The 20,927-nt window shown below is 59.1% G+C and overlaps 1 protein-coding gene and 1 long non-coding RNA gene across 18 annotated transcripts in view; one reads left to right on the forward strand and one right to left on the reverse strand.

Moving 5' to 3' along the window:
- The first annotated feature begins 6,689 nt into the window (after positions 1–6,689).
- LOC113883843 lies at positions 6,690–13,510 on the forward strand. The gene is made up of 2 exons (XR_003508750.1): positions 6,690–7,036; positions 9,334–13,510. It is a non-coding gene; the product is annotated as an uncharacterized LOC113883843 (long non-coding RNA).
- IQCE (IQ motif containing E) overlaps positions 11,495–20,927 on the reverse strand; it is a 40,516-nt gene continuing 31,083 nt past the window's right edge. For 7 of the 17 annotated variants that reach the window (XM_027527920.1, XM_027527911.1, XM_027527912.1 and 4 more), the window contains 5 exons: positions 20,204–20,314; positions 19,461–19,582; positions 18,771–18,871; positions 17,860–17,946; positions 14,496–14,737 (listed from right to left, as the gene is read on the reverse strand). In XM_027527920.1, coding sequence (XP_027383721.1) covers positions 14,584–14,737; positions 17,860–17,946; positions 18,771–18,871; positions 19,461–19,582; positions 20,204–20,314 — 575 coding nt within the window. In that variant the 3' untranslated portion in view covers positions 14,496–14,583. The other 10 variants (XM_027527905.1, XM_027527909.1, XM_027527906.1 and 7 more) reach the window with 8 other exon arrangements.

Consider the following 20,927-nt stretch of genomic DNA (forward strand, 5'->3'; position numbering starts at 1 on the left):
ATCTGGAAGTGGGGTCATTGCAAATGTGATCGAGGTAAGATGAAGTTGGATGAGATTATGGAGGGCCCTCCTCCAATGACAGTGTCCTTATTAGAGGGAAACTGAACACACTTCAGAGACACAGTGATGCGGAGAGAATGAAGACGGAGGCAGAGACGGGGTGATGCGTTCACAAGCCAAGGGACCCCAAGGGCTGCTGGTGCCACCGGAAGCTGGGAGAGAGGGTGAGGCAGATCCTCTCTCACAGCCTCTGAAGGAACCACGCCTGGTGACACGTGAGCTCAGACTTCAGCCTCCAGAACTGAGAGACAAGACCTTTCTGTGGATTAAGCTGCCCGACGTGTGGTCTTGTTACAGCAGCCACAGCAAACGCATACACCGGGCTCTTCAGAGCTTCCGGTGGGCAGGCACTCCAGGTCTCTGGTTGCACAGAATGGCAGAGGGGCTTGTCACTGATTAATACTTGCAATAGACTTGGTACATGAACACTTTTCCCAAGGGGATCCATGGAGGAGGAATGATAAAGGAGGTCCAGGGTAGAGAGAAGGAGGAACCCTCAACACGCAGTTCTGGGAAAGCGCTGCCAAGGCCTCTCCTAGTGGAGCCTGAGCCTGGGACTCAGGTTCAGACCTCCTCAACATAGGAGGTCTGGTGTTGCTGAGAAAGTCCCCGTGGAACTGAAAAGCTCCTGAGAAACTGTGCTTTCCTAGGGCTAAGTAGGCTCCGGGGGCTCTGGGGTCTGGCGCTTGCAGCTACGGGATCCCAGCCTCTTTACTCTTTGATCTGCAAAACAGGCACCCAGCCGGGCGAGGGTTAGAGAATGCCAGGTGGCAGGGGAGAGCACAAGGGAGACTCCCCACCCTCCTTTTGCCTGGTGCTCACTGGCTGGAGCTGCTGTGGTTTTTCTGCCTGTCCTGGGACCCCTGCAACGGGAGACTGACTTTAACCCCACTCTACAGATGAGGCAACTGAGACCCAGGCCCCACCATTGCTTGGGAAGGAGTACAAGAATCACCACCCAGTCAAGGAACCAGGTTCAGCCTCATGCTGTCGGCCACAGACTAGATGACCTGAAATAGGGCTCCAGTGGCCTGAGAAGTCAGAGAGGACTTGGTGTGCAGTGCTGGCCACTGGCCAGGATGCCAAGGGACAAGCCTTCAATGACCTTGCAGTGTGACTCAGGAGGAGGCGGCTGATGGGGAAATCGCTGGTCTTCCCCTGGCTACAGAAGCAGTCCAGGCCGCAATAAGGAGCCATGGCCTCCAAGCCACTCCACCATGGGGACCCGGAGCTGGGGAGCCCGGAAGAACTCAGCAGGGCCAGGCCTGCGCCGGCAGGAAGGACCAGCTGAGCCATGCTGAGCACCTGCACCCATGACCTCCTCTGGCCCCCAGCCAGGTTCTCACATCACAGAGCGGGTGGTGAGGGGTTTTCAAGGTTCAGAAACGAAGACATTTGCCCCCAGTGGACACATTAAGTGGCAGGCAGATGGGCCTCAGTTTCCTTTATTTGAAATAAGACTAAAAATAGTCCTGCCTCCTGCGGAGGTTGTGCATTCCAGGCTGTGTGCGCGCCAGCTCCCGGGAGGTTCCATCTTGGGACGCTGTTCTTTTCTTGCTCTCAGTCAGATCTTCTCGTCTCCAAAGTCCAGGTCATCTCCTTTCTTTTCTTTTAAAATTAACTACTTCCTATTCTAAGTCACAGGTCCTCTGAAAGTGAAAGCCACTCAGTCTTGTCCAACTCTTTATGACTCCATGGACTGAATTCTCCAGGCCAGAATACTGGAGTGGGTAGCTGTTCCCTTCTCCAGGGGATCTTCCCAATCTAGGGATTGAACCCAGGTCTCCTGCATTGCAGGCGGATTCTTTACCAGCTGAGCCGCAAGGGAAGCCCAAGAATACTAGAGCGGGTAGCCTAACCCTTCTCCAGTGGATTTTCCGGATCCAGGGTCTCCTGCGTTGTAGGCAGATTCTTTACCAACTGAGCTATGAGGGAAGCCCCGAGGTCCTCTGAGCCACAGCCTTTTCATGGCTAAAGTGGGTAGAGTCCTGCTTAGCTCACGGGGACGTGAGGCATATGTAAAGTATTAACATGACACCGCAGCCCGGCCCTATTCGCCACAGCAGAAAGCTGAGAACAACCCAGACGCCTGTCAGCTGGTGAGGGGATCAGCAGAAAGCACCGCCATGGGGTGGACTGTGACTCACCAGAAGCAGGCTCGAAGCACTGGTAGCTGGTACAACATTGCAAACAGCGTGGTTAGTGAAAGAAGCCAGACCAAAACTTTGGAATCCTGGAGCTTCAGGATTCCACTCGATCTGAGTGATCCAGGATAGGCAGGTCACAGACACAGGAGGAGGAGGAGCTGTTGCCAAGGGCTGGGGGGGAAGGCCAGGGGTTTCTTTTCGGGGCGACAAAAAGTTTTGGAAATACATAGTGATGGTTGCATAACACGGCACAAACTCAGTGATACTGAATTGACACTAAAATACGGTTGAAAGGGTTCTGCATGCTCTGTCGCAGGCACAAACGGCTGCATGTGACGGGGCCTCGCTCAATGGCCCCGGACCACGTCTCTCTCCCTCCCCTCCCTCCCCCTCCCCTTCCTCCTCCCCCTTCCCCCTCCCCCTTCCCCCTCCCCCTTCCTCCTCCCCCTTTCCTCCTCCCCCTCCCCCTCCCCCTTCCTCCTCCCCCTTCCCCTCCCCTCCCCCTCCCCTCCCCCTCCCCCTTCCTCCTTCTCCTCCCTCTCCCTCCCTCCCCCTCCCCTCCCCCTCCCTGGGAAGTAGAGCTTGTGAGGGAAGGCCGGTGATGATAAAGTCTTCAGAGAGAGCACTCTGAGGGCTGAGCTGCTCAGAAGTGTCGGGTAGGAGCATCCGGAGCTGAGGAGGAGGCCGCCCGGCCAGAAGCTCCCCAGGGTCTGTCTCCCAGGCCAGGAAGGTGGCAGGGTTGAGGCTCTTGAACGGTTTGTCCCAAGACCTGGAGGCACCGGGAGAAAGGCCAGGCAGGGGCTGGGTCCCCAGACGCCGGGGCGGAAGCCAGAACAATGGAATCCCCTGTGTTTGGAGCCCGTCCAGCACGGTTCATATTTTCCATGAGAGCAGGCGGGGAGAGAGGAGAGAGTGCGAGGCTGGGTTTCCCCAGCCCCCGCCCGGACGCTCGGCCAGCCCAGCGCCTGGTCCCCACAGTCCGCTGGCCACAGCAGAGCCTCAGGAGCGCTGTTGTCAAGCTGGCTGCGGCGGAGGTGCCCTGTGGCTCTGGAGGCTGGGAGAGATGCCACAGAGCCAGCCCGCCAGCCAGACCTGGCCAGAACGACAGGTGCACACCTCAGATTTGCCCAGCATCCCCCAGCCAGCCGCCTGGCTTATCCAGAGGGCCTCTGGGAGCCAGGAAATCAGCAGGGGTGCCCTCGGAGTGGCCAGGGATGCTGTGCAAAGCCCAGCACGACCGCATCACGGTCTCTCGCTCGGCGCCTACTTACTCTTACTTCACACACAGTACTCACAAGGCTGGTCTCTGTGGCCCAAGCCCAAGGCAGACCAGAAGCAGCTCCTGCGGGGGAGGTAGCCCCGGAGTGACTTGAAGAGACTGGCACTGGGTGAAAAGGACTTGCAGAGGCCCCTCCCCAGGGTAGGCCTCTCATTCCCGCCCTCCCGCCCCGCGGCAGCCTAGGAGGTGCGAAGAGCAATGAGCACCGCAGTGAGGAGTCACGGGTCTGGGCTCTCGTTCCAGGCTCTGCCCACCCACTTTGAACCCTTGGGGAAGCCCTGTCGCCTTCAGGGGCTCAGAGCCCAGCAAACCCAGCTTCCCCATCTTGCCGCTGGGAGGCTCAGGCTCCAGGCCACAACCTTGACCCAGGAGAATGCAGGAGCTGTATTCAGGAGGTCTCCTTACTCGAAGGAGAGGGTGACTGTGCGCGCACACACGCATTTGTACAAACACCTTTCGTGCCCAGAGTCTCACTGAATTCTTGCAGCAGGCAGATGGCCACCATCTCTGTTTAAAGAGAAGGAAATAGAGACTTCAGAGAATTGGGTGCAGAGACAAGATGGAACCCTCCGTCCTTTTTTATTTCTGGTTTAATTCTCTCCAGTGCAACACACTGAGAGACATATCTCTAAAAGGCAGAGGTACTGGTTACCTTAGGGGGGCTTCCCAGGTGGCTCAGTGGGGAAGAATCCGCCTGCCAACGCAAGAGACGTGGGTTTGATCCCTGGGTCAGGAAGATCCCCTGGAGGAGGAAATGGCACCTCACTCCAGTACTCTTGCCTGGAGAATCCCATGGACAGAGGAGCCTGGCAGGCTGCAGTCTGTAGTGTCTCAGAGTCGGACGCGACTGAGCAACTGAGCGTGCACACACATGGGTTACCTACTGCTCAGACAACCAGCACCGTATCTGTTCTCAGCTCCGGGGGCTGGCAGCTTGGGCCCGCTGGGTGGCTGCGTCCCCCAGAGCCCCAGGTGCCCTGGGCTGCGCTCAGCCGGCCTCAGCGGGAGGTGGTGCTGACTCAGCGGTTCCCACGGCTCCAGCTGGCGACCTCGGGCACCCTCACCTGGAGTCTCAGGGAGGCCAGAAGGTGCAAGCCAGAGGCCCGAGGTCTGGTCTGCTCGTGTCCGCTTTTGTGATGCTCCGTTGGCCAAAGCCAGTCGCAGTGCCGAGGGGCGGTCAGGACAGGACGAGCAGGACAGATCGGGGTGTGGGTGCAGGGCCACGGCTAGGACGGCCTTGATTCGGGGCTCTCCAAAATGGGGAAGGACTTTGTCAAGTCCTGCCGCTCTGCGGGATGGTCTTCGGTCGCCGGTCTGTTCCGCTCCACCCTGGGAGCCTCTGGGAGCAGCTGGGAGAGGGGGTCTGGAGGCTGAGGTGCACGCGGGCTCCTCTTGGCAGCCTCCCACACTTCCCTCCGTCTCCAGGAGCAGGGGGGCTCTCTGCCATCCCACCCCCACCTCATGGGCTGGGATCCAGCGGGGAAACAGGGACTGTGCCTCCCGCGGCCCTGAACTTTGGGAACGGCCCAGTAGGGTGGGCGGGCAGAACTGGAGTTCACCGCCCCCATCCCAGGCCTCAACCCCTGCCTGGGGCCGTGGGCCGGCCGACCACACTTCCCCGTCAGGAGCCGCCAGCTGCTCCCAGCTTGGTGACTCTCCCAACTCTGAGAGCAGAGACCCTTCCACCGGCAGCTCTCCAAGCCTCGGCCTCTGCGTCTGCAGAAGTCCATAGCTCTCCAGGGGTCCCAGGGGCCTGCTGGAAGGGACTGTTCAGAGCTTGGCCCAGTCTCCTCCCCTCCCTGTAAACTGGGTCCCCCCCACCCCAGGGACCAGCTTAAGTCACTGGTTGGGGGAGGGCTGCCCCACGGCCAGGAGGTCTCGGCCTTGCCTGGTAGACGCAGGCCACTGGCTTCCATGCTGGGGGGGACCTGGGTCCCCAGATCCAAAGCTGGGCCAGACAGAGCTTTTTCCCTCTCACATGGGGAGGCCTGTTTCTCTGCCAGGGCGGGGCCTGGGGACTCAACGGTGAGCCAGGCTCCCCCCACGTCCCCAGGACGGGTGCCTCTCCTGGGGAGCCCTGGAGGCCGCCCGCTCCTCAGGGACATGTGACCCCAGCCTGGGTTCAGGAGAGGAGGGCTCCCCCACCATTCCAGCCACCAAGAGCTCAGACAGGAGGGGTGCTCATCCACGTGCCGGGAGCGTCTCCCACCACTGGGTCTCTGCGGAGGGTGGAGCCATGCCCTTCTCTCATGGGCCCTCCCTGGCTCCTGAGCCTCAGAACCAAAGTCGCCCACACCTGCCTCTCCTGCCTCATCCCTCCCAGAGGGCCTGGTGGGCGGGGTCAGGCAAGGAGCAAGGCCACGGCTTCCACGATGATGACCTATCACAGGATGACCACATGTCGTGGGATGACATGTTCTGGGATAGGTGCTCCGTGTGTGTGTCCAGAATCGACACCATCAAGGCCTCAGAGAGCAGCCCTGGCCGGCGCAGGCCCGTACAGGCCAGGCTGACGGCCACCCAGAGACACGGCGGCTCCAGCAGCGCCTGTGCCCGACCTCCGGGGCGGCTGGTGAAGTTTTCCCGACTCAACGAGGACCAGCGCCCGGACACCCAGGGCGCCAGGCATGCCGTCCGGCTACGTGGAGCGGCTGGAGGACACGTCCCTGCTAGTCGGGGCCTGACAAAACGTGGCCCACTGGAGCAGGGATGGCAAACCACTCGGGCATTCTTGCCTTGAGAACCCAGGAGAACCCCTTCTTACAGATGGGGGAGCTGAGCGCCCCCAGGTCACTGGGCAGGACGGCCGGGACCCTCGGCTGAGGGCCTTCTGCCTGTGGGCTCAGCGGCCCCTTCCTCCCCAGACACCCCAGCTGGTTCTGCGGCGTGGGCGGGGGGCGGGGGAGAGCTGGGGGTCCCATCAGGCCGGCCCGCCTGCTGCCCAGGGCCTCCCCCTGCCCTCTGGGCTCACTCCGCTCGCAGACGCCCCCACCCTCCTGCTCCCTGCCGAGGAGGCAGCTTCACTGGGCACCGGTGGCCTCGGCCGGGGGTGGGCAGCATTCACAGGCTCCTCACAAGCCCTTGGGGCCATTGTGTGCCCTCCCGGCAGCCAGCCTTCCTTCCACCTTCTGAAATGCAAATCCAGCCCCGTTGTTCTGCCAACAGCCCTTCCCCATTCCCACGGCTCCCAGCTCCCAGGGAGAAGGCTGAACTCTTCAGCAAGTGTGCCAGCCGCCCCCCTCCACCCCACCGTCTCAGCCTCTGCGTGGCCCCCGCTGCTCCAGCTGCCCCCTGCCAGTTCTGTCTCTGGGGTTGAGGGGGGGGCGGGCTGATGCTTCCCTCAGCAGGAAGACGCCCTCCCCACCTGCTCAGCCTCAGCCCCTCGCTTCCTCTTCTGGGTGTGTGTTGGGGGGGTACAGCATGTTACTGACCCCCTGGCCACTGCCCCCTCCACGCTGTGCCCCCAGGTCTCTCCTGCCAGGGCCCCCGCCGCCCTGCTGAGGAGTGCTCAGCCAAAGTCCTGCCGACCTGGAACCTGGCACCTGGGCAGGTAGGCATTGGGTGGGGAAGGGGGGTACTCCAGCCGCCCCAGAGCCCAGCCCGGGTGAGAGGCAGACTTTGCCTGCAGATGAAATCCACCTTGATGCCGAGCACAAGGTGTCTTTCCCCCCCAGCGCCCAGCACGCTGCAAGCGTGCAGGAAATCTTAACTCGCGGGGAATGAACTCGTTTTGTGAGAGCACAAAGGAGGGAGGGGCTGATCCCTGAGAGCTTCTCAGCAGTGCGGGCTTGGCTTGGTGGAGAGGACATTCCTGGCTGGGAAACAGCCCAAATGAGGGGCCGGCTGGAGGCGGGGACGGGCCTCGTGTTTCTGGAAAGGGCGGGAGTGGTGGGCCGAGTTGGGGCGTAGAGGGGATCCGGGGCGCCACGTGGAACGTGGAATGCACGCAAGTCTGTTGGGAGGGGAAAGGCGTGTGTTTACACTGGGTTTTACACTGAGGACCACAGAGGCAGTGTGGGGAGGAGGATCACAGGGCCTGACGCTGGAGGAACAGGGAGGGGAGGGCGGCCACCCGCCGCGTCCATCCTTCTCTTCCTCCTTAGTAACACTCTCGTTTGTGTTGAGTGCATTGCCACCCAGAATCAAAGACACTATTTCCAGGCTCCCTTGTAGCTGGATGTGCAACTGTTCTGACCAACGGGATGTAAGTGGAGGTGTTCTCAAGTGAGAGGACGCCCCCTTTTACCTTCCTGCTGGCTGAAATGCATCTGTTGTGGCTGGAGCTCAAGCAGCCACTGTGGACCACGAAGCCTTGTATTCAGAAGCGGGAGGCAACAATGAAAGAAGTGGAATCCCACAGTATTTGTCGTTTTCTGTCCGGCTTATCCCACTGAGCATCATGTCCGGCGTATCCCACTGAGCATCATGTCCGGCGTATCCCACTGAGCATCATGTCCGGCGTATCCCACTGAGCATCGTGTCCTTAAGGTCCATCCAATATTGTACCAAGTATCAGAATTTCTTTCCTTTAAAAAAAAAATCCTTATTTAGGGACTTGCCTGGTGGTCCAGTGGCTGAGACTGTGCTCTCAATGCAGGGAGCCTGGGTCTGATCCCTGGACAGGGAACGAGATCCCACTTGCTACAATTAAGAGTTTTCATGACTCAACTAAAGATCCCATGCGCCAAAAGTAAGACACAGTGAAGTCAAATAAACAAATGCTAAGAAAATAAAAATATTTATTTATATTTATTTATTGGAGCAGAGAAAGTTTTACTGCAAGGCCATGCAAGCAGACAAGATAGCTCATACCCTGGGAAGCCTCCAGCTCCTCAAAGGACTTTGGCAAAGCATTTTTACTTTATATTTTCCCCAAACTTTAAACTTTCTGTTTTGGGGTATAACCGATTTATATTTATTTATTTGGCTGTGCTGGGTCTTAGTTCCGGCCTGTGACCCCTTAGCTGAAGCACGTGCGATCTAGTTTCCTGACAGGGATCGAACCTGGGCCCGCTGCATTGGGAGCACGGAGTCTTAGCCACTGGGCCACCAGGGAAGGCCCTTCCTTCATTTTAAAGCTGAAACATATTCCACTGAATGGATGAACCCTGTTAAGATTGTCTGTTCACTCGATAGACCTGGCTAGCTTCCACCTTTGGGCTTTTGTGAATAATGTTGTAAACACGGGTGTGCAAATACCTGTTTGAGTCCATGCTGTCAACTCTTTGGGGTGTAGGTGGAGAAGTGGAATTGCTGGATCATGTGGTGAGTCTACGGACCTCCCCTGGGAGAACCCGCCTGCCAATGCAGGAGATATGAAACAGGTTCTGTCCCTGGGACGGGAAGACCCCCTGGAGGAGGGCATGGCAACCCACTCCAGTATTCCTGCCTGGAGAATCCCATGGACAGAGGAGCCTGGCGGGCTACTCTGTGGGTTTGCAAAGGGTCAGACACGACTGAGCAACTAACTTTTAACTTTACGGCGCGTCTATGGACTGTCCCTGTGAAGAATCCGCCTGCCAATGCAGGAAACTCAGCCAGTGCAGGCTTGATCCCTGGGTCAGGTAGATCCCCTGGAGGAGGGCATGGCAGCCCACTCCAGTATTCCTGCCTGGAGAATCCCATGGACAGAGGAGCCTGGTGCGTTACAGTCCATGGGGTCACAAAAACTCGGACACGACTGAAGCCCCTGAGCATGCATACATGGAGTCTATATTTGACTTTTTAAGGAATCACCATTCAACTGTCCACGACAGTTGTCATCTTAAATTCTCACCGTCAGGGCACAAGATTCCTGCCTCCCCATCTGCTCACCAACACCTGTGAGTTTTATTTTTGTTTTTATAGTAGCCATGCTAACGGGTGTGAGGCCTGTGTCATTTTGGAGAAGATGTCAAGACATCTGAAGAGAGACGGTGAGGAGGCGGCTGGAGAGCCAGGCGTGGGTGAGGAAGACTCGGCCAGGGGAGACACCTGTGGAGGTCCGCGTGGAAGGAAGAACCGAAGCCGGGGGTGATGTCACTCTGTGTTCACGAAACCAAAGTTTGCGTTGTTTTATATGATTTCAAATATGTGTCGCCAAATTAATGCATCATGAGCAAGTTGGCTTTTTCCAGTGTAATTCACCTCTATAGAAAGTATCGCAACTTTCAGGTTGGTTTTTGTGGGCGCCTCAGGAGAAATGGTGGAGCTTCACACGCATCGCTCCCCGAGGCTTCAGTCAGAGTGTGTGTGTTTGCTCTGCCTGTTGCGGCGGTGTGCGGGGGGCACGGCATCATCAGGAGCTGGGCGGTGCCTGGGGTCCGAGGGGCGCCTGGGGGCTCACCAGGCTGCAGAGCAGATGCTGGGGCCTCAGAGGAGCAGCGGCTGGGGTCTGGTGACTGCGGAGGGTGAGGAGGCTGGGGGACGTGGCGGGGACGCCTGTGATTCTCTGAGGTGGGGCCTCTGGCGGGGGGCAGGTTAGGGGCAAAGGTAAGTCAGCGCTGGGCTAAGCCAGGTTTGAGGCACTGGAGAGGCGTGTGTGCAATCGCCCACGTCCACACTGAGGGTTCTGGGTGTTGGGGTCAGAGTCCTGGGGACACCCATGTCTGACCGACAAGCGGAGGAAGGGTCGGTACAGGCCAGGGTGCTCGGGGAGGGGCCCCTGGGTCCCCAGCTGCAGAGAGGGGGCTGTCCCTACGCTGAGCAGGAGACCCTCTGAGACGGACGCCAGTGGACGAGGCTGCTGTGAGCAGGGACAGCAGCCTTCTGCCATTTCCACGCGCTGCGCCCACAGCCCCCTACCCCCAGGCTGCCAGCTCTCACCCCTGTAAGCCCGGCCGGAAGGGAGGGGCCGGGAGGCCGCCTGGATGCAGCCGGGAGCCCTGGCACACACTGGACCCGCTGCTTTGAATCCGGGCTGTTCTGGGCTTCATTAGCGAATAGCTCAGGGGCTCCCCGTCTCCCTATTCAGAAAGGACACGGCACCATGGAAACGTTCCCCCAGGGCCCCAGGCAGGACCGTCTAATGCGGCTCCAGGCAGGACAGGCAGCACTGGCCAGAGGCCACGAGCTGGCGACCGGTTCCTCACCCCACATTCACACTCTGACCCAACGACAGCTGAAAGAAACCAGGGGTTTGCGTTCCGACATTTCCTCTCTCTGTTCCTCTGTGACTTTGAGGAACCTTGTATTTAAAATCATCCTGGCAGGGGCCCGCAGCCTCCAGCGAGGCTCAGGTGCTCCTTGGCAGACCAGACTGGGGCCACCTCGAAAGTGAAGAGCTGGAAGGCGTCAGGAGAGGGTCCCGTGTGTGTGCATACGTGTGTGTCCACAGGTTCACACCCGCGTACCGCCTCTCTTCCTGTTGGGGGGCATACTCCATTCTCCTCCCACCACCTCCCCTCGAGGCTGCCTCTCTGCTGCCGGACCCCAGCCTCACGCAAGAGTGGGTGCAGCAGGCTCGTGGCCAGGCTGAGGTCTGACAAGCCCTGCTCTCCTCTGCTGGAGCCTCCTGAAGCCCAGCCCGCTCCTCTGACAGCACCAAGTCTCCCAAATGAACGGCTTGCCCACAGGGCACAGGGTGACTGGCTCGGGCTGGCGCTGGAGCCAACCAGCCAGCCCTGGAAGGGCTTCAGACAAGTTCAAGGGCCCGGCAAGCCACCGCGAGCAAGCCAAGACACAGGTGCACCTCGTGCTGAGATTTTCCCACAAAATGTTGGAAAAGTTATTTTTCTAGAAGTCAGCTTTTTGAGGGGTCCTTGGCATCTGTGTGATTCCTAAGTAAGTTATTCCTCCTCTGCTCCTAAAACAAAAATTAAAGACTGAGGGGGAGAAACCCCCCTCATTTTCACGTTGTGATGCTCATGCCCTCGCTCACAAGCGAGGAGGAGAAATCCGAAGAGACAGCAGAGGCTGCACGGCAGGAAGCTGAATGCGGGGCCCCCACCCCCAAGCCTGTGCCGTGCACGGAAGCCCAGGAGCCTCGGTGACTGCACCCCCGAGGGTCGTGCATGAAAAGCCACAGGTCTGCGGGGCAGTCCAGACAAAGACCCGCCAAACAACGTTTATTTACAAAAGCCGATACCGCGCAGAGGGAAACCTGATCCCTTCCAAAGGTTCACGGATAAGTTACGCGTAAGGTCGGGAAACTACACGGCCGTCACCGGGGACAAGTGATGGCGCCCTCCCACGGAGGCTGCGTGCTGGCATCACCCTGCGACTCCCTGACGAGTGAGACCTCTGGCCCTGAAGGAGGCTCGCCTGGCTCTATTAGCTGCTGACAGACCCCGGGGAGCTCGGGGAGCCCCCACTCCCCCCATGCCCGAGTCCTGGGGCAGCAGCCGGCTGACCCAGAGAAGCTGTGTACGCCCACCCTCTGGTCCTCAGAACTTCTGAGACCGAACACTGCTTCCCAAACCACAGCAGGGATTGAACTGGCTTAGGTGGGTTCTGGCGGATTTTAAATATTCAGACCTTGAGGGTGAATGTGGCTTTCCCAGAGGGTATTTACTTCTCAAGAATGAAGCAGAGCTCTGCAGCACTGGCCCCGGTCAACCTGAGCTGGTGGCTGTCCCTTTCCTAACGCACTTGGTCTTTCTGCTGGGACCAGCGCTCTGGTCCCTCTACGGGGCGCCCTGGTGGGGCAACGCCAGGCAGGCAGGCACCGCGGGAGGCGGGCACCACGGGAGGCGGCCCTCTAGCCCAGGCCCTGCTCCTGTGCCGCTCAGGCCCTAGAACCCCAGCCTGAGCCCCGGGCCCTGCAAGCCCGCGGGCACCTGGCATTCCCCAGGGGACGGAGCCACACAGTGTCAGAGGGTCACAGCCTTGCGGTCAGCCGTTCACTGAGCTGGCTGCAAGACTCCACTTTTCCTACATCAACATTGCCGGACGCAAGGAGCACAGGCATCTACGCATTTACAATCCTCAGGGCCATTTTCTTGTAAAACTCGGGTTCGGGGGCTGACTTCGCCCAGCTCTGCTGATGGCTAGCCTGCTGCACACGGCCTGGTCTCCAGGCCCTGGGGCGGTGGTGGTGGTGTCCTGAAGGTGATCTCTGCTGCAGGGCCCAGAGCCTTGGGCTCCTAAGTAGGACTGAAGCTGAAACACCCGGTTTTGAGTGGGTTCTGGGGAGCAGGACCCCTGGGGACGAGCAGGCCCACGGGCACTGCCCCCACCACCTCTGGGTGCCTCCTACGGGCCTCAGCTGAGCCGGCACCAAGAGGAGCAGCGGACCCAGTGGACGAAACAGGGCAGAGGTCAGCCGGAATCCAGCCGCGTGAGCCATCAGTCCAATGGGGAAACAGACGGAAAACAGTGGATTTGGCGGCTCAGGGCCAAATAAAGAAAAAAATAACTCAAGCCCAGTCCCCAGCCGGTGTTTTCTCAAGCTACGGTATGAATAATACCTAAGCGGTAAAGGGGGCCGGGGTCCCCCGAGTGACCCGGGGTGGACGGGGCTGGGTTGGGAGGTTGCCGCACGCATGAGCCAGAACCACACAGGCTCCTTGGGCCACACACCTCGTCGGTGCTGGAGCCAGAAGCTTCTGACCACCAAGAGGAGGGCCAAGAGATTCCTGAGAGGAGGACACGTCTGAGCTGGAGCCCCTGAGGTTCAACACCAGGAGCTGTAGGTGGGGGGGCTGGGGGTCGGCAGGGACGAGACCCAGGGTGTGGGCAGGCCCCTGGGCTCAGCTGAGAGCCGGCTTTGTGCCGTCAGCCCTCCCTGAGCTGCACGGCCCGCCCCGGGAGAGGCTGGGCAGCAGCCCTGGGTGTTGGGGGCCTGGACGCCCTTAGGCTCCCCCCGTCAGCCAGGGCTATCTCCCAGACAGGAAGCAGACCCGAGCTCCTAAAAGGCCCTCATGTCCACTCCCGCCCCAGGCTGCGGCCCCTCAGAGCTGGGGTCTGCATGCGGTGGGCGCGCGGGGCAGCCCCACGGAGTCTGTAGCACCTGCCGCTGGGCTTGGGGGACAGCAACCCCCCTGCACCAGCTGTGTGCTGTAGAAGCGGCCTTGATGCTGCTTCTGTGACTGTAATTTGGTATTTTTTTAAGGCTTAATCCACTCAGTGACCAACCTACCCCCAACCCCTGACTGGGATCAGTGCCCCAAGGGAAAGTGGCAGAAGAGCCTGTGTGTGGGGGGGTGAGGCACATGGGCCATCTGGGGGCCCTGATGTTGCCGACGTCTCCGGAACTGCGTTCTGTCTCAGGAATGGAGAGACTTCCCTGACTGTAGGCCTGTCTCCTGCTCACTCGCTCTTCCAAAAGGCACAGCAGGTGCGTCCAGCTTGACCCGCTGGCAGAGCCGTCCGGAGGGTGATGGAGCGCCGTCGACGGTGCCGCCCATGTCTCGGCCACAGGGGCCCGAAGGGGCCATGCAGACCGTCTCTGTGGGCTCCCTGCAGCCCTCTAGTCCGGGGAGAAAGTCTGTGGGCTCTGAAGACCACCGTGGGAGGGGCAGCCAGGGGTCAGAACAGGGCGACCCCTTCCCAAAGGTAAAGGAAAGACCTTGGGTCCCTTCAGCAAACAAGCAAAGGGGCAAAGAGAGGAGGCAGGGGAGGCCGAGGTGTCAGAGGAGAGGCAGGGAAGGCCGAGGTGTCAGAGGGGAGGCAGGGGAGGCCGAGGTGTCAGAGAGGAGGCAGGGAAGGCCGAGGTGTCAGAGAGGAGGCAGGGAAGGCCGAGGTGTCAGAGGGGAGGCAGGGAAGGCCGAGGTGTCAGAGAGGAGGCAGGGAAGGCCGAGGTGTCAGAGGAGAGGCAGGGAAGGCCGAGGTGTCAGAGAGGAGGCAGGGAAGGCCGAGGTGTCAGAGAGGAGGCAGGGAAGGCCGAGGTGTCAGAGGGGAGGCAGGGAAGGCCGAGGTGTCAGAGGGGAGGCAGGGAAGGCCGAGGTGTCAGAGAGGAGGCAGGGGAGGCCGAGGTGTCAGAGAGGAGGCAGGGAAGGCCGAGGTGTCAGAGAGGAGGCAGGGAAGGCCGAGGTGTCAGAGGAGAGGCAGGGAAGGCCGAGGTGTCAGAGGAGAGGCAGGGAAGGCCGAGGTGTCCAGCGGGTAGCGTTCTTTTCCTAACAAGATACATTACTCTCCAACCTCTAGCCTGTCCTCTGAGCCCGGCGTCCCTGACGGGCGTCACGGCATGCAGGCCAGCCCGGGGCCTAGGGCAGGCAGGCGCTCTTCCTCGTGGGCAGAGACGGTGCTAGGACGATCTCGTCGGAGTCGTCGGAGTTCACATCCTCCGCGGGTGCGGGTGCCATGGGCTGCAGTACCGAGACGGGGGGCTCTGCTGAAACACAGACGGGGGGTGTCAGGGCCACGCTCGGGGCCCCGGGGTGGACGACCGGCCCGCTCCCCGCTGCACAGCCACCCCCCGAGACAGGGGACTCCGCTGAAACAGAGATAGGGGGCATCACGACCACGCTCGGGGCCCCGGGGTGGACGACCGGCCCGCTGCCCGCTGCACAGCCCCGCCCCCACGCTCAGCACCAGCAGGTTGGCAAGGCACCCACAAAAGGGAGGGGACACGGGGCTGTGGCGGGAATTCTCCACGAGTCGCCCTTCTGGCAGAGTCCAGGGGTCTGGTGGCCGGTGGCCCCAGTGTCCACAGGAGGACATGAGCCCTGAGGAGGAGGGGGCGGGACTGGACGGGAGATCTGGGGACCACTGTGACCATCCACTCCTTTTCCCACACACGACTACGCTCTCCATCCCCCAGCTGAGGCGAGGCTGGGGCACTGCCTGCGGGCCACCCTGCAGACCACCTCCAGCCTCCATGGCCCCTGGATAGGGAGCGAGGGAGGGGCCGGGGCACCTTGCTCTCACTGCTCCGCAGAGTGGAATAAAAGAGGCGCCGATCCCCGATCTGAGATAAAAGAAGGGAGGAAATTACGGCCCAGCCGCTCTGCACATGCTGTGACGGGCCAGCTTTTTCTCTGTAACTTCCAAGAAAATGATTAAAGTGGAAGCTTCTGAAATTAAAAACATCAGTTTTTGAGGTTATCTTCAGTTATTTTCCTTTAAAAATACTCTCACAATCAGATCAGAGAGGCACTCACTGTCCAGTTTTCATGGAGACTGCTTCCTCGTGTGAATAGGAGGCCTGACAGAGACCTGCGAAGGTGCCCATCAGGCAGGAGGGACAGCGGCCGTTTCAAAATGACACACGTTTAAGGAGAGGAGAAAAAGGCGGCACAAACAGACACTTCAGCCCTGATCGAAGCCTCTAAAGGTCACCCAGCGTGGGGTCTGCTGACATCAGAGTGAAACTGGGTTCTGGAGGAAAACGTGCCGGCGTGGGGAGCTTGATGAGTGAGGTCTGGGAGGGAATGTCCAAGGTGGCTGTCCCGGCCCTAACAGAGTCGGGGGGGACTGAGCCGGACAGAGGGCGACGTCAAACGTGGGGCTTCCAGGTCAGTGAGGACGGCTTTCTTGCCTCTCCCTGCCATCCTTTGGAACTCTGCTTTCAAATGGGTATATCGTGCCTTCTCTCCTTTGCCTTTAGCTTCTGTTCTTCTCTCAGCTATTCGTAAGGCCTCCTCAGACAACCATTTTGCCTTTCTGCATTTCTTTTTCACGGGGATGGTCTTGATCACTGCCTCCTGTACAATGTCACGAACTTCGAACCTCTGTCTATAGTTTTCCAGGCACTCTGTCTATCAGATGTAATCCCTTGAATCTATTTGTCACTTAGGGATTGATTTAGGTCATACCTGAATGGTCTGGTGGTTTTCCCTACTTTCTTCAATTTAAGTCTGAATTTGGCAATAAGGAGTTCATGATCTGAGTCACAGTCAGCTCCCGGTCTTGTTTTTGCTGACTGTATAGAGCTTCTCCATCTTTGGCTGCAAAGAATATAATCAGTCTGATTTTGGTGTTGCCCATCTGGTGATGTCCATGTGTAGAGTCTTCTCTTGTGTTGTTGGAAGAGGGTGTTTGCTGTGACCAGTGCGTTCTCTTGGCAAAACTCTATTAGTCTTTGCCCTGCTTCATTCTGTACTCCAAGGCCAAATTTGCCTGTTACTCCAGTATCTCTTGACTTCCTACTTTTGCATTCCAGTCCCCTATAATGAAAAGGACATCTTTTTTGGGTGTTAGCTCTAGAAGGCTGTAGATTCTCCAAGCCAGGCTTCAACAGTACGTGAACGGTGAACTTCCAGATGTTCAAGCTGGATTTAGAAAAGGCAGAGGAACCAGAGATCAAATTCCCAACATCTGTTGGATCATCAAAAAAGCAAGAGAGTTCCAGGAAACATCTACTTCTGCTTCATTGACTACATCAAAGCCTTTGACTGTGTGGATCACAACAAACTGTGGAAAATTCTTCAAGAGATGGGAATACCAGACCACCTGACCTGCCTCCTGAGGAATCTGTATGCAGGTCAAGAAGCAACAGTTAGAACTAGACATGGAACAACAGACTGGTTCTAAATCGGGAAAGGAGTGCGTCAAGGCTGTATATTGTCACCCTGCTTATTTAACTTATATTCAGAGGACATCATGTGAAATGCCAGGCTGGATAAAGCACAAGCTAGAATCAAGACTGCTGGGAGAAATATCAATAACCTCAGATATGCAGATGACATCACCCTTAAGACAGAAAGCGAAGAAGAGCTAAAGAGCCTCTTGATGAAAGTGAAAGAGGAGAGTGAAAAAGCTGGCTTAAAACTCAACATTCAGAAAACTAAGATCATGGCATCTGGTCCCATCACTTCATGGCAAATAGATAGAGAAACAATAGAAACAGTGAGAGACTTAATTGTTTTGGGCTCCAAAATCACTGCAGATGGTGACTGCAGCCATGAAATTAAAAGACGCTTGTTTCTTGAAAGAAAAGCTATGACCAACCTACACAGCATATTAAAAAGCAGAGACATTACTTGGCCAACAAAGGTCCATCTAGTCAAAGCTATGGTTTTTCCAGTAGTCACGTATGGATGTGAGAGTTGGACCATAAAGAAAGCTGAGCGCTGAAGAATTGATGCTTTTGAACTGTGGTGTTGGAGAAGACCCTTGAGAGTCCCTTGGACTGCAAGGAGATCCAACCAGTCCATCCTAAAGGAGATCAGTCCTGGGTGTTCATTGGAAAGATTAATGCTGAAGCTGAAACTCCAATCCTTTGGCCACCTGATTTGCAGAACTGACTCACTGGAAAAGACTGATGCTGGGAAAGATTGAGGGCGGGAGGAGAAGGGGAGGACAGAGGATGAGATGGCTGGATGGCATCACCAACCTGATGGACCTGAGTTTGAGTAAATTCCGGAGTTGGTGATGGACAGGGAGGCCTGCGTGCTGCAGTCCATGGGGTCGCAAAGAGTTGGACACGACTGAGCGACTGAACTGAACTGAACTGACTTCCAGGTCAGATGAGCCTGGAGGGCAGGGGACTTGGCCACGGGATCCCACACTCACCGGAGCAGGGTGGCGGCCTCGGCGCTCCGTCCTCTGGAGCTGGCCCCTTGGCGGTCTCCCTGCTGCTCCCCTCGCTGTCTCCCTGCCCTGCGATGGCACGCAGACAGAGGCTGTCATCTGCACAGACTCGTGGTCACACCACACGTCTTCCCACCCGTCTTGGTCAGAAATGCCGCTCCTTTTGTAGCTTTTCCTTGATGGGAAGCGCCCTTCCCTTCCCGCGACCCCCTTTCCGCGAGTCCCTCTTCACGACCTCAGGGCTCAGCCCTGAAAGCCCATCTCGGGAGGTTCCCGCCGCAGGCCTTGCTCCCGAGCCAGGCAGAGGACCGCGCTTTTGGTCTAGTGACCGCTCTGCCCCCAAACACTGCCTCTGCCCATCTCTGGCCTCACGTCCAAGCAAGTACAGACGGAGCCTTCCCAGTTACAGGAGGGAAGGGCTTGGAGGACAGTCGGGATCAGCTTTCGGGCCAAAATCGACGGGCAAATGGTCTCGCCCCGTGCTCTGTCTCACACAGGAGGGCCCGGCCGCGAGGGCCTGAGTGCAGAGCGGGGCAGAGCGGGGGCAGGCCTCTCCTCGGGCGGCCGCCCCACCGCTCCAGGGGTTTCTGCGCTGACGGCTGGCAGGTCTTAAGCAGGCAGAAAAGGAAATACAGTTTTGCTTAAAAGCAACAAACAGGAAAAACACTGGCCCAAAGGAGGGAAACCACCTCACTGTGGTTAGAGCTGAGAATAAAAGTCAAAGCCACAAAGCTCGGACCGTGCGGCTGGTGGTCACCGACCCTGGACCCAGCTCCGGGCCCAGCACCCTGACGCAACTACATGGCCCAGCTCCCGGGAGGCTGGCAGCTCTTTTGGTGTCCACCTCAGAAGGCCAGCCACCCCCATGTGAAACCCAAACGAAATCCACTTACCGGGACCGGCCGCAGGGCAGGGTGGAGAGCAGGGGGCCCTGGGGGGTGGCTGGGCCGGCCTGTCGGGAACCGCAGCAGTACTGGCCCCGGGACCGGGGTCGCTGGGGAGAGAGACACCTGCCGGCTCAGACCTCACGCAGGCCAGCCCCAGGCCGGCAGCTGGGGCCCCAGAGCCGCGGCCAGCACGGCCAGCCGGCACCCGACAGGCCCAGGTCCTGAGATGGGGGCTGTGAGGGGCCTCAGACGTGCCCCCCACCTCCCGGCCTGGGCCCCGACCCGAGCTCCGCCCCTGGCCCGCAGTCAACGCCACTTGGCCGAGTCGAGGGCTGTGGGGCTCTGTCCAGAGGGAAGGGAGCTGTGGACAAGAGTGAGGGTGGATGAGGGGAGCTCTGACGACACCCCCGTCTTCCTGAACACGGCTCAGGCCACGATCTCCTCCAGGAAGGAACAGGGTCTCAGGACAGGCCACAGCCAGTCTGCAAACCAGTGGCTCCCAGAGCCGCATGGACTCTAACGCTTCCAGTGAGAGGAAACGGTTCCACGAAGGGCTCCTCTGAGGACGGGAGCCTGGGGCCCCCAGCAGCGAGAGGCGGGTGGAACACGCTCCGGTCCCTCACCCTGTGCCTCCCTGGATGGCAGCCTGCTCCCGCCCGGTGGTGTCTGGACACAGGGGCCTGCAGGTGGACCGACCTGTGCCTGGCCCGTGCCAGGTGTGCCCGGAAGGCAGACTGGATGATGGTGACGGCCTCCTCTTGCCACGGGTCTCCCTCGGCCTGGGCAGCAGGGCTCGGGATGCGGGGCTCGGGCGAGTCCTGGGGCGCAGGGAGCGGGGGAGGGAACCGTCTGAGACTCCTGCCCCCTCCCGCACGGTAAGGCCCGTCACTCTCGACCCTCAGCGCAATCTGACTCAGGTGGTTCCTCTCGTTACTCAGGTTAATTCTTAAGACTCTAGAGATCCTTAAAATTTATGTCTTGTGGTTCACAGGGTTGGGGGTGCTCCTATCCCACTTTAGGCCTGTCTTGACCCTGCAGTGGAGACGGTACTCCATGTCCCAGCGCCTCCACGCCACTCAGCGCCTGAGCTCAACCCTGCCAGGTGCCCAGGGGCAGGGGCCAGGGGCACACCCAGGGCAGGCAGGATGCCAGGGCCTGGAGACGCCTGCACTTGCCCTGCTTTGATTTTTGGATGTGGACCAATCTTAAAGTCTTTATTGAATCCCTTACAATATTGCTCCTGTTTTCCGTGTTTTGGCCACAGGCATGGGGGATCTTATCCCCCCGACCAGGGACTAAACCCACACCCCCGGCTTTGGAAGGGGGTGTCTTAACCACAGGACCGCCAGGGAGGTCCCAGCGCTTGTCGGTGGATGGAGTGTGAGAAGAGATGGGGAGAGAGAGAGAGGGCTCGGGTCCGAGGGCAGCCCCGATGGTACCTGGGTGGGAGGGCTCGGCACCCTGGGGGGTTCTGAGACACAAGCTGCCCTGGACAACAGCCTCGCCCGAGCTAGATGCCCCCGGAAAGCCGCCTGCAGCACGGTAGCCGCCTGGCAAGAGAGACAGACAGAGGTCAGTTTCCCTGGAAGAGGCGAGGCTCCCGCAGCAGGGGTCCTGTCAGCAGAGAAGGCGCCCCGCTTCCTCCTGCCCTTGAGGCTCCTGCTCCTCACTCGCCCCGGACCTCTCCCAGCCAGAAACATGCCCGGCCTCCATAGAGAACCGGCCCAGACGCTGGACCCCACGGTAAAGCAAATCCTGGAATACAAACGAATCGTCGGGTAGAGGCTCTCCCGTCTCACCACTAGTGTGAGTCCATTACCAGGTGCGTTTGCTACCGAGGTAGTTACTCCATTTCCCACACTTCATTCTGTGTGTGTCTTTGTGGTCGAGCAGGGTAGAGTGTGACCTCACACTATCGCAGAGGAATGATTTATCCTTTAACCTTGCTCTTGAGCGCCTTTCTCTAGAAACTTGCGTGGACGCTTTGTAAGCTCTGGGATCAATGGGCCGGGTTTCAGGAGCGGTGCTGTCATTTCCATGATCCCGCTTCTAGCCCCGGTCAGCAACAGCAGAGCCCGAGGATGGGCCTGCAGCCCTTGTGAGGCTCGGGAGAGCGGCAGCCTAGGTGCCCGCGTCCCGGGCGCACCCTGGCTCTCCCCTTCC

The sequence above is a fragment of the Bos indicus x Bos taurus genome, chromosome 25 (genome assembly GCF_003369695.1).
Source record: "Bos indicus x Bos taurus breed Angus x Brahman F1 hybrid chromosome 25, Bos_hybrid_MaternalHap_v2.0, whole genome shotgun sequence".
Taxonomy (NCBI): Eukaryota; Metazoa; Chordata; class Mammalia; order Artiodactyla; family Bovidae; genus Bos; species Bos indicus x Bos taurus.